This window comes from Hyaena hyaena, unplaced genomic scaffold, assembly GCF_003009895.1.
Source record: "Hyaena hyaena isolate Hyena2069 unplaced genomic scaffold, ASM300989v1 scaffold_114, whole genome shotgun sequence".
NCBI classification, from domain to species: domain Eukaryota; kingdom Metazoa; phylum Chordata; class Mammalia; order Carnivora; family Hyaenidae; genus Hyaena; species Hyaena hyaena.
The window spans coordinates 2,266,537-2,279,958 of NW_024080746.1; the positions used below are offsets into that span (position 1 = coordinate 2,266,537).

At 40.0% G+C, this 13,422-nt stretch overlaps 1 protein-coding gene across 2 annotated transcripts in view; it reads left to right on the plus strand.

Moving 5' to 3' along the window:
* Positions 1-10,806: 10,806 nt before the first annotated feature.
* Positions 10,807-13,422, plus strand: part of TBC1D19 (TBC1 domain family member 19) — a 151,992-nt gene continuing 149,376 nt past the window's right edge. Inside the window, exon 1 of one of the 2 annotated variants that reach the window (XM_039236646.1) lies at positions 10,807-11,150. In XM_039236646.1, the coding sequence (XP_039092577.1) occupies positions 11,052-11,150 (99 nt within the window). In that variant the 5' untranslated portion in view covers positions 10,807-11,051. The remainder of the gene's footprint in view (positions 11,151-13,422) is intronic. The other variant, XM_039236647.1, reaches the window with a different exon arrangement.

Consider the following 13,422-nt stretch of genomic DNA (forward strand, 5'->3'; position numbering starts at 1 on the left):
CAAGGTTGCATCTCTAAAATTTAATAAAATCTTATTATTCTTCTAATGTCTAGAAATTAATAATGTAGAGGAAGATATTGGAAATTGTTCAGAGTACTTCTTATAGAGATGTGCAGATGTACAATGAGTAAAAGGAAAATATTCTCCCCTTTTAAACTTTATAAACTCTTTGGTCAGTAGAAGTTCTTAATTTTGAATTTATCATTATTAAATGAGAATATTTCTGAAAACTTCTGAAGTTGTCATTTTTAGCAGTTGTTGGGATTGTGAGACAAGCGTGGGACCTAAACATTTTTGAGGTAAATTACTCTCATTTACCCCAGAGAGGAAATGTGATGTAAAAGAAGCTGATTCCAAATTGAAGCTCTGTTATTATGAACTTTATTGTGAATTTTGACAAGTTATTTAACATTTGTCTTATTTTCTTAATCTGCAAAACTTAGAGAAAACAACAGCTACCTTATGAAGTGTTACAAGGGCTAAAGGAGATAATACTAGTTTTTTCCCCCTCCATGTTGAATCTCTGCAGCTCTGGATAGAAAGAAAGAAAGAAAGAAAGAAAGAAAGAAAGAAAGAAAGAAAGAAAGAAAGAAAGAAAGAAAGAAAGAAAGAAAGAAAGAAAGAGAAAGAAAGAAAATGAAAATGAAAGAAGTGAATTAAGAAAGAAGAAAATGACAACAACAAACCATAAACACCAAAAATAACATTCTGGAATCATGGGAGAGCATGAGATGAATTATCAGAGAATTGGGTGTGAACTTGGAGTTCTGCCTCCATTTTGCGTGATGTGAAGTAATTCTCTTAATTTTACTCTTGGAAAGAACAAATTCCACTCTTATCAAAAGGAAAGAAAATTTTTGACTTCCCAGGTTTGTTCTAACAGTCCATGTTGCAAGAATATAAAAAGTAATTCTTAAAATTTATAAAAATGTTTACATCTTTACTCATATATTGAATACCTTAAAATGTGCTCTTCAACTCTCTACATTTCCTATTCACTTTATTTATTTGTATTGTCAAGTGAAGTCATTCCAGCACATGAGTCATTTGAGATGGAAATATTTATCTGGTGTAATGTGTCAAAGATATTCTTTTAAAGTGTTTCCAGTATGCTTAGATATTAAGTCACACACACACACACACACACACACACACACACACACACGGTCTACCTAAAATACCAGTGTGAATCACAGCTTCCCCTCCCTTCCTCCTTGGGGCTGAAGTTTGATTTTACCACTTTCCCTTTCCCTTAACAGAAGTGCTATTTGACATATATATCATGTTTAGTTCCATGAATTAAACTTGTATTATTTTGGGACTCTGGAGAGAATATCACACCTTATTTGGGACCCAGAAGAATGGATCACTGGACCCAGATGCCAGGAAAGGGGTCCTCTTCAAGGGACTCTAGACCTAGTTCAAGAGGCTGGGCCACAAGAGTGGAGTCTAAGTCAGCAAGGACAAACCAGGAACAGAAGAATAAGGCAGCAAGGTAAAGGACCAAAGAGCACCATAAAACAGACAATCAAAATTGAAGTGTGGTAGAGTCAGGATATAAAGGGAGACAATGAGGGGTCAAAGTAGAATAGGACTCTGTGGATGAAGTATGACTATGACAAAGGCTTTTAAAGAATGATGTTAACAAGATGGGTACTTCTTGTGATGATTAATTTTATGTTAAGCTGGCTAGACTACAGTGTCCAGTTGTTTGGTCAAACACTAATCTAGATATTACTTGTCAAGGTTTTTGGTAGATATGGTTAGCATCTACAACCAGTTGACTTTAAGTAAAGCAGATTGTCCTCCATAATGTGGGCCTCATCCAATCAGTTGAAGACCTTAAGAGCAAATATAGAGACTTCCTGGAGAAGAAGGTGTTCTGCCTCAACACTGTCACTTAGAAATATTGCCTTAGGGGCACCTAGGTGACTCACTTGGATGAGCATCCTACTTTGGCTCTCACAGTTCATGAGTTTGAGCCCTGCATCAGGCTCTGTGCTGATAGTTCAGAGCCTGGAGCTTCTTTGGATTTTGTGTCTCCTTCTCTCTCTGCCCCCGCCCCGTCTCTCAACAATAAGTAAACATAAAAAAAATTTAAAAATATATAAATCTTGTCTGAGTATACTGCCCTATGGATTTTGGATACAAGACATCAATTCTTACATAAATTTACAGCCTGATAACCTGCCCTATAGATTTCATATTGTCCAGTTCCACCATGTGAGTTAATTTCTTAAAATAAATCTATCTCTATCTCTATTTCTATCTCTATCTATTTCTTATTGGTTCTGTTCCTCTGGAGAATCCTACTGATAATATATCTGTTGTCATTCTTCTTCTCTAATGAAAAAAATAAAGTTTGGAAGACTCTGCTTCGGGTTAAAGCTGTAAGACTCTAGTCAAACAGTTCCACTTGGAGAAAATTTGAAGTCCTCATTCTTTTTTTGGCCACTTCAGGCATACCTGCTACATTCCTGGCATCACATGAAGTCCTAGGGATATGCCACGCTCCCCCAGAAGCAGATCCTGAAATAAAAATTTGGGGGTGATCTCAGCAAACACATGTAGCACAGTAGGGAAGTGAGACAGGGCAGGGAAGAAAAAACAGGGTATTTTCATGAGTTGGGGTACAGCTATGTACCAGGGAGTGTGCTGACAACCAAGGATAAAGTGGTGTATTAATTTTATAGATGTCACAGTATTTAAAACATTTATATATTGAAATAAAGGCATATTTTGGAGTACTCCCTTAGTGTCATGAATATTTTAAGTAAAGCATGAGAACTGAAGGATATTTGAGCTGGGAAACATTGTTTTAGTGTATCTTTGTCTTTTTTCTCTCTATTCTCTGTATCAGATATTTAATTCAATTTCCTTTCTTTGTGTGTCATGCCATAAGTTTATTTACAAACATGCCAAGTATGTTGAATTCAAGAGTTTGATCCATTTTCAAAGAAACTGTACTTCTTAAAATGTTCCTCTTCCCATTTCATGGATTAATGGAAATGTCCTTATTTATTAAATAGTTGGTGTCTTACTATAAAAAAGGAGGCAACAAATCCAGATCCAAAGTACACAGTCAGAATAATTAGTAGCTGCCACTTATTTTTCACTGAAAATGGCAAATTCTTCTCGAGCCCTCCTCATAGCGCCTCCTACAAACCACAGAGGTTGGGAACCTCTGGATGCTCTGCCCCAATATGGTGCTGATGGAAGTTCTGTGAGAGGCGTGGAGACTCAGGCATGGAGACCCAAGATGGAAGAAATGGTGGCACCACACCAAGTCCTCCTTTCCTCCCTCAGCCTCCTACTTAAAAGACATCCCCTTGTCAAGATACCCACTGTGTTTCTGGCTCCTTGGTTTTGCTCTTTGCAACACACAGAGTGTGTGTGGGTCCCTTCCGTAAGAGCCCTCCTGTTCATGAGCACCTGAGTGGGGGCTGCTGGTTATACACTAGACTTCCATGCTCTGTTCCTAGATGACTAAGCTTATGACATACAGTTTTTTATCTTTCTAGGTATAGAACGTAATCCTAATTCTCTGTATGCATCCAGATGGACAAATTCTACCTTCCCTGGCAGACAAGGACAGGCAGCAATGCCACTTTCAATTTGATCTCAAGTACTTAATATCACAGCTGTTCTAGTCTCATATATGTACTTGCCTTGTACATGTTGCTATGCATTCAAGAAAACTGGAAACAAAAAAGAATGCAGATGGTATGTGAGTTTTCCAGGAGATAATGGAGGAAAGGCCATAGAAAATAAGAAAGAACAATAAAAAAATGACACATCTTGGAGTGGAAAACGTGTGTGTGTGTGTGTGTGTGTGTGTGTGTGTGTGTGTGTAGTGTAGTTTGGCTGGAGAAGGTGAGAAAGCAGAGCTATGATTAGAGAATTCAGGACAAAATGAGTCAAATAGGTCTTGCTCTACTGTGTTACCTGAAACCTAAGAAAGTGTCTGGAGAAACGAGGCCATCCATCACTTTGCAGCAGTACGTGTCTTTTGCTCCAAGCAGTTCAGATTGTATGAGAGAGTAACTTATTTACAGTGCTCACTTCTGCTTGTACAACCAGAGAGAATAACCTAGAATTCCAGTAGAGTGACTTCTAGGTACAGGGAAGTGATCACTGAAAATCATTTATGAACACGCTGTTGTCTTCACAAGTCATCAACTTCTGTCTTTTCTTTTTTTAAATAATAACACTTGCAAAAATTCTGTTCTTGTCAAATAATCTTTTACCCATAGACCTTATTTTGCAAATGGGTCAACATTATTTATTTTTAATGTTTAAAATGTCACCATAATGCTGACAAAAATGCCACGTCAATAAATACTGTAATTTAGATTCCAGACTCTGAAGATCACAAAACCAACACAGTGAATGATAAGTGATCTTGATATTGTCCAATTTTACTTTTTTTTTGGAAGGGAACTTTTTAAATTAAAAAAAATTTATTTTAATTTTTAAAATTCAGTTCCTCTTTATTAAGCATCTGATTATTATAGCTGCTAGCTACAAAGCAATATCGCAAATTTTGCTTGAAGTATATTGATGACAAGCACATTCAGAATGCCCAACCTTACTTTAATTTAATTGTGGTCCAGTTGGCTCAAATGTCAGTCAGGAATGCTCACTTACAAGTGTCCATATCACAATGCCAATTGGACACCGAAGGTATTTTGGACAATGCAGTAAAACCAACAAGCCATTCTTCTCTATCTTTCTCCCAGGATTGAGGATAAAATATCAGATTATTTCTTGCTACTCTCTTGTGGCTAGAGGTAGTCAGGTGACAGGTGACACAGCTTTGGGTAATATGACACATGGGAAAATCTTCTAGGGGGCTTCTTGGAAAAATAGTCTTTTCTTAAAAAAGAGAGATGTACACAGTCATTGAGAACTCTTTTGTCTTCTTCCTGCCTCCCCTTGCGGACAGTGGTAGAACAGTGTCATATTTGGAACTGCAGCAGCCACCTTAAAACAGAGTCAGTTAACCGAATGGTGAAGGCCAACTACGAATGGCAGAATGGGAAAGAAGGAAGGAGCTTAGAGTTTTGATGATGTTGTTGAGGCATTAAACCAACCTTCGAACCTTTCTTCAGACTTGTTGGCAATAATAAATAGTCTATGATTTAAACCACTATTACTTGGATTTTTTTGCATGTATTTTATATTTAATATGAAGCCAACACAGTCCCTGAGATTGTTCATGAAATCAATAGCCCCAATCCTCCCCGCTTACAAGAAATAGCCTGGCACCAGCAGTAAGAAAGATGGAGAAATGGAGTATAGTGTAGGGGCATAAAAAATTTTCCTCTTCCATTCTAGGTTCTTTGGCTGGTCTAATAATTAAATTGATATGAGGCTAATTAATGGGAGAAAAATAAACAAAATATCATGGATACCAAAAGTCCACAAAAGATATGAAGACTCAAAGGGCAGCTAGGTAATTGAGGCTTACATAACATTTTGTGCTAAGGAAAGGGGGGGAATAGCATTCACAAGGAGGCAGAGAAGATGTTTAGGAAACGAAGTTTGTCCTAATATGCAGATCTTAGAGAGAAAGACATCTCTGTTATAGCTGTCTTCCTGGTACAGGTCCCCTTTCCAATATAAATTTAAGTAGTTGAATACAGGGCTTTTCCTGAATCTGCTGGGGTTTAAATGTCTTTAATTCGAAATAATCTTTATACCGAAAGACATATTTTGTGGTAGCAAAATTTGCTTTCCTGCAATAGCATGGTCTGATATTCTGCTTGGATTCAGAAGCCAGATCTGACCTCCTTGTCAAGAGTGGCGGCAAGCAGAATCACAAGGGGCTTTGTTCTTGAGGGCTTTTGTGAGCCTTGAGGTATAAGCATCTCTGGGCTTTTGCAGCTTTGGGAGTACCAAGGAGCAGCACCCTGGACAGTAGCTTTGAGGCTCAGATATCACCAAAGCAGGCAGGGCAGATCACGGACTTTTTCCTAAGCATATATGTGCTACTTCTTGAGGATTCCCAGAAGTATCAGGAAGAGACTTTGAAGAGGATCCTGAGATCCTGTGCTAACACGTGGGGGCTAACTATCTGGTGACAGATAACTGGGATCACAATGAGCTCGTCTGTTACCAGACAGGAGGCCTGTGGCATTTGTGGTACAGGCAACACACAGAATACTTTTTATTTATTTTAAGTAGATTCCTGACAACATAAAATTAAATCTATTCTGCAGGTACAGCATGCTAATAGCAGTGTCTCCTGAAACAATAGCTGAAAATGCTTTCATTGTAGATGGTGCAGTTTAGGCAAGCCTCATTTTTGCGTTCGGCTCATAGGGTGTTTGTTTTTTTTTAAGTTTAGTTTTTTATTTTTGAGAGAGAGAGAAAGCATGGAAGGGTCAGAGAGAGAGGGAGAAACAGAATTACAAGCAGGCTCAACACCATTAGTGCAGAGCCTGATACGGGGCTCAAACTTACAAACACACAGGGTGTTTATGATGTGGTCCTCATCTTTGCTCATGTGAGGCTACTGGTCAGTGGTTTCCTCCCACCCTCTTACCCACAGTGAAATCTGTCACAATGTTATATGCAAAATAAATCAAGGCAGAGCAGATCTGAGAAAGGCAGGCTGAGCCCAGAATTTTATACATGTTGGCCCAGAAGTGCCTTTGCTTTGAATTTGAGGGGATTTTGAGTAGAATTCAATCTGCTTTTACTTTTGTTTCTGTTTGTATAGTTTTAAAAAAGTTTTAACATTTATTCATTTTTGAGAGTGATAGAGACAGAGCGTGAGCAGGGGAGGGGCAGAGAGAGAAGGAGACACAGAATCTGAAGGAGGCTCCAGGCTCTGAGCTGTCACCACAGAGCCCGACATGGGGCTCAAACTCATGGACAGCAAGGTCATAACCTGTACTGAAATTGGACGCTTAACTGACTGAGCCACCCAGGTGCCCATCTTTGTATAGTTATTTAAAAAATGTTTATTTACTTACTTTGAGAGAGAGAGAGAGCAGAGGAGAGGCAAAGAGAGGAAAGAGAGAATCCTAAGCAGTCTCCATGCTTTCAGCACAGAGCCCGATGTGGCCAGATCCCACCAATTGTGAGATCATGACCAGAGATGAAATAGAGAGTGCGACATTTAACCGACAGAGCCACCCAGACACCCCCTGTTTGTATAGTTTTAACTACTCAGATGAGATTGGATTCCTTTTGCTATTCATCTGTTAGGTTGGATCATAGTTCACTCTAAAGTATAGATGGTGCACCTGGGTGGCTCTATTAGTTAAGCATCCAACTCTTGATTTTGCCTCAGGTCATGATCTCACAGTTCATGAGTTCAAGCCCAGCACTGGGCTCTGTGCTGACAGCTCAGAGCCAGGAGCCTGCCTCAGATTCTGTGTCTCCCTCTCTTTCTGCCCTCCCCCTCTGGTGCTCTCTGTCTCTCAAAAACAAATAAACATTCAAAAAATTAAAATAATAAAATTTCTAGAAACACAGGTGGGAGTCTAAAGGGGCCTGTCTACCATTGTAGCTCTTTGTGTACTGGCCTCACTATCTCTTTGAGATCAAGAATTTCTTGGGAGAAAGGACCATTTATTCCTCATCTTTGTATTCCTTGCCTTTCTTAGCACAGAGCAGGTGTTCTGAAAAATTCTGTTAAATTTAATTGGAAAAAGAGAACAGAGGGCATTCTAGAATTGAATTATAACCCAACACACCTGCTTCTATGTATGTAAGACACAAATCTTCAATACTAGGATTAAGAATTTTTTTTTAAATTTTGCTTGGGCAAGGCTTCCAAATCAAATCCAAACTTCTTAATTGCTGCTTTAAAGACTGCAAATTGTTCCTCCCTTAGAAAAAACTTTAAAATTTTTTTAAACATTTATTTATTTTTGAGAGGCAGAGCATGAGCAGAGGAGGGGCAGAGAGAGGGAGGGAGACACAGAATCCAAAGCAGGCTCCAGGCTCCAAGCTGTCAGTACAGAGCCCCATGTGGGGCTTGAACTCATGAATGGTGAGATCATGACCTGAGCTGAAGTTGGATGCTTAACTGACTGAGCCATCCAGGTGCCCCTTTAGAAAAAAATTTTAAAGCCTCTATCTGTGCAAAAGATTGTGCTGGGCACTTTCACATGTGTTGCTACCTTTATTTACTTTCCATTCCCTTGTCAATAACATTGGACATTATTTTTATTTACTCATCTCAAATTTAATATTTAATTTATTAATATTTATTGATATTAATTTTTTTCACATTTATTTATTTTTGAGAGATAGAGAGAAAGCACAAGTGGGGGAGGGGCAGAGGGAAAATGAGACACAGAATCCAAAGCAGGCTCCCGACGCGGGGCTCGAACTCACTAACTGAGATCATGACCTGAGCTGAAGTCGAATGCTTAACCAACTGAACCACCCAGGCACCCCAATATTTATTGATATTTTAATAATAGGTGCATCTTTCCGTATAGTGTCCCCTCAGGTAGGTATTTTGCCTTCCTGTTACAGCAAGAAAGTTGAAACTCTGACAGGGGAAGGGACTTCTTCAATCCCAGGGTACATAGCAGAGAGGGAAGTGGGTTATTATCTGACTCCAGGTACCATGGCTTTCTTCTGCTCCACAGTTCCATCTTCTTTCCTCTCTATGCTTTATGGCCCTTCTCAACCTAAGCATTCTTTTTTTTTTTTTTTAAGTTTATTTATTTATTTATTTTGAGAGAGGGAGAGAGAGACAGATAGGGAGGGAGGGAGAGAATCCCAAGCAGGCTCTGCACCGACTCTGGGCTCAATCTTATGAATCATGAGATCATGACCTAAGCAGAAATCAAGAGTCAGATACTTAACTGACTGAGCCACCCAGGGGCCCCTCAACCTAAGCATTCTTATCTCTTTACTTATTAATCACCTCATGACTTTCAATCTCAAAAAAACTCTCTCCGTGGTTTTCTTTTTCTGTTCAAAGTGACGTTTGTGGGGTGCCTGGTGGCTCAGTTGGTTAAGTGTCCAACTTCGGCTCAGGTCATGATCTCACGGTTCATGGGTTCGAGCCCTGCATCGGGCTCTGTGCTGACAGCTCAGAGCCTAGAGCCTGCTTCGGATTTGGTGTCTCCCTCTGCCCCTCCCCCACTCATGTTCTGTCTCTCTTCTTCAAAAATAAATAAACATTTAAAAAAGTGCCGTTTGTGCTGGAGATTTATGCATGGGTGGGGTGTTGGGATGGAGAGGCTGTGAAGGGTTGGGGAGATTTACTCATCTACAGGTTGGAGAAATTCAGAGTTGTGGGGTCATGTTTGTAGAGAAACTACATGTTTTGTGGAGTCTGTCATTAATTACTTTTACCTACTGCTTTTTCCTGTCTCTTTCCAAAGTTGTTTTTAATAAACAAACATGACCAAATAGGTTATTTGGAATCTGTATTTACCATCACAATATTATGAACATTAGTGTTAGGAATGCCAGGATGTTTTGCAAGAATGCCAAAAGTCCAGGCCTTTAAAATTTCTCAGATACATGCTCTAGTCCTTTGCTACTCAGAATGTAGGGGTTTTTTTTTTAGATGTTTTTTTAAATTTATTCTTTTGAGAGAGAGAGAGAGCAGGGGAGGGTCAAAGAGAGAGGGAGACACGGAATCTGAAGACAGGCTCCAAGCTCTGAGCTAGATGTCAGCACAGAGCCTGATGCGGGACTTGAACCCAGCAACTGTGAGATCATGACCTGAGCCAAAGTTGGACGCTTAACCGACTGAGCCACCCAGGAGGTCCCAGAATGTAGTTCTTGAACCACCAGCATCACAATCTCCTTGAAGCTTGCCAGAAATGCAGATTAGCAGCTCCTACAAGAAGCCTACTGAATCAGAGGATCTGATTCAATATTCCATTGAAGTTTAATGTAGTTAGGCTAGAGTAGTTTTTGCAGTAATCTTGGTCTGTTTTCTTGGACTCTTACCTTTTCTTTAAGATACCTGCATAGACACATTTGAAATTAATTCCGGATTGTGTTGGTGAGGTTATTCTAATGTTGATATTATTCCATAGAGATTTTTTTTCCCAGTTGCCTTTGGGAATGCTATTCAATTAGTTAAATCAGTTTCTTCTAGTTCTACTAAAAATCTTTGAAACGTTTCTTTGAAGGCATGAATCGAGTTTTATTTACCTTTGTGCCCACAAAGTTTCTTGTGTGTAAATTCTCAAAAAGTTGAAAGCTGAATGAATTTTCTTTGTGAAAGCTGGACAAATTTTGAATAAATGATTGAATGAATGAATACATGGAAGAAGAGGAATCTAGATGGTACATCCCTTGGACCGAGGCGATGTCCCAGCCATCCTTGAATCGTCAATGCTTCACAGAAAACCTATCAATAAATGCTTCTTGGTTAAGTTGTAGCTGTTTGATGAGAAGATGTTGTCCATTTATTCCTGGTATAAGACCCCAGAGAATAGAAACAGAAGAAGTGGAAATGAAATGAAGTGCTAGTCACCTTCACAATTGTTATCTCAGCTAATCATCACAACATCTTGTGAATTGGCGTTATTTCACTGAGATAGAAATTGAGTTCTGAAATGTAAGCACCTCACCCAAGTGTACACAGCTAGTGTCAGAACCTGGTAATTCTTAGGAGTAATTTTCCATGTAACTGTGTGTACAGCTGTGTGTCTGCAGAGATTGAAAGGTGGGAAGGAAAGGACCCGTTATAATAAAACACAAAAATATACGACTCTGAAAGGATCCATTACAATACAACACAAAAATAGACGGCTCGGAGGTCGTCTTGCGCATCAAAGGCTCTGTGGCTCTGGAAGAGGTACGCTAAGCAGAACAACGGCATGAAAAACTACCTCCAACTAGGACGTTTTCTTCCTCCACCGGAACGAAAGCGCTGGGATCTTGAGCCGCCGGGGGGGACCAGAGAGGAACGGACTCACGGCCCGGCAGTTGCCGGGTAACGCCCGCTGAAGGAGTCCCAGCGTCAGAAGGTCCCGGAGAAGTGTCACCGGCCCTCACCCCGGAGCCCGTTCTCTCCGCGCCAGCCTGTCCCCGCGGCTTGGCGGGCTAGGGCAGGGGAAATGTTGCAGGAGGAGTCGGATCTTTCTCTCGTTATTGCCCAGATAGTCCAAAAGCTCAAGGGCTCCAGTTTGTACGCACAGTTGGAACGGCAGGCCTGGGTGAGTGAGGCCGAGTGGGAAGGGATGGAGACGGGCGGGGCCGGGGCGATGCCGGGGGCTCCGACGGCCACCCGCTCACCGAAGCCGGAGCCCGCAGCCGGTCTCCCCAGCTCGGCCCCGCGCACAGCAAAACCTCCCTTGCAGGTGCAAGCAGCACTGCCTCAGCCTCGCGCGCCGTGTTAATAGATTTTTAAAGAAGGGTGGGGCGCCTCCCGCCTTTCTTTAGGCTGGAGACCGTGGAGCCCATTCATTCATACTGCAGTCCTTTCCAGGGTCTAATTTTTTAAGCCGCTAGCATCAGTAGTGCTGGGTTGGACCACGTCTTCTCTCACATTTCTCGTCCCGTGAGGAGGGGGGAGGGGGTTGGACACCCCCTCCCCCCCCGCCCCGGTGCCTTTTTGCTTTCCGTCAATCTGTCACCTTCTTGCACTCCGCCCTCTCTGCAGTGATTTCTTACTTTATCTCTCCACCCAGCATTTACTGAGTGTTTTCTCATGTTTTAAGTTCTTTGGATGCAGAGATCGATCAGGAGATCTTTGCCTTTTTGTGTGAATGTCTTATAAATGGAATCATACAGTATTGTAAATGTTTGTGTCTGGTTTCTGTCATTTAGCATAATGCTTTTGAGATTGATTCATATTGTTGGTATTTCACTAGTTCTGTTCCTTTTTATTGCTGAGTAGTAGTTCAGTGTTTGGATGTACTATTTATCCATTCATTGGTTGCTGGGCATTTTCAGTTATAGTTATGGGCTGTTTCCGGTTATAGAGATTACAAATAAAGCGGATATCTACATTTCGATATAGCTGTTTGCTTGAATATTTGTCCTTTCTCTTGGTTAAATGCCTAAGAGTGGAATTGCTGAGTTCTATGGTAAGTGTATGTTTATTTAATTCTGTAAGAATGTGCCAAACTTTTTCAGAGTGGCTGTATCACTTTGCATTTTCACCAACAATTATGAGGGTTTCAGTAGCTCTGAATCTTTGCTAGTATTTGATATCAATATTTTATCATTAATTTTTACTTATAAATTACATTCCTCTGTAGGAGCATAATGATATTGTGGTTTTAATTGCGTTGCCTTTGTGGCTAATGATATTGAGCATCTTACTATATGTTAATTTCTTCTTTGATGAAGTAGTTTGTGCACATCTTTTGCCCATTAAAAAAATTATTTGTTGGTGAGCCTGGGTGGCTCAGTGGGTTAAGCATACGACTTGGGCTCAGGCCATGATCTCACGGTTTTGTGGGCTCAAGCCCCGCATGGGGCTCTGCGCTGACAGCTCAGAGCCTGGAGCCTGCTTTGGATTCTGTCTCCTTCTCTTTCTGCCCCTCCTCCGTGCACGCTCTGCTTCTGTCTCTAAAAAATAAATAAATGTTAAAAGAAATTTTTAAAAATTGTTCTTTTGTTGAATTATAAGTATTCTTTATATATGACACAAGTCTTTTATCAGATATGCATCTTGCAAATATTTTCTGTCAATCTGTGGTTTAATCTTTTCATTTCCTAAACCGGATGTTTCAAAGAGCAAAGCTTTTTTATTTTGATGTCAAAAAAATTTTGTTTGGCCAGTTTCTTCTTTTGTGACTTGTGTTTTTTGTGCTATACCTATGAATCTTTGCCAAACCCAAAGCCTCAAAATGTTTCTACTATGTTTGGTTCAAGAAGTTTTATAGTTTTAGCTTTTACATTTATATATGTAATGCATTTTGAGTTAATTGTTTGGTATAGATAGATGTTCAAAACCATACCTCTTTCCATTACCTATTTGGTGACACACCTATCCTTTCTCCACTAATTTTGTTGGTTCTTTTGTTGAAAATTAACTTAGTAACACACACACACACACACACACACAACTACTTCTGGCTCTTTATTCTATTCCACTGATCTATTTGTTTTGAATTTTGTAACTTTATAGTAAGTCTTGGTAATTAGTTTTCCAACCTTTTTCATCTTTTTCAAAATTGTATTGGCAATTCCAGATCCTTTGTTTTTCCATATAAAGTTTAGAATCATCTTGTAAGTTACTACAAAAAGTTTGCTGGGGCACTCTCCACAAAAGCTAAAACATGGAAAGAGCCTAAGTGTCCATCAACAGATGAATGGATGAAGAAGATGTGGTTTATCTATACCATGGAATACTACATGGCAATGAGAAAGAATGAAATCTGGCCATGTGTAGCAACATGGATGGACCTTGAGGGTGTTATGCTGAGCGAAATAAGTCAGGCAGAGAAGGACAAATATCATATGTTTGCACGTATAGGA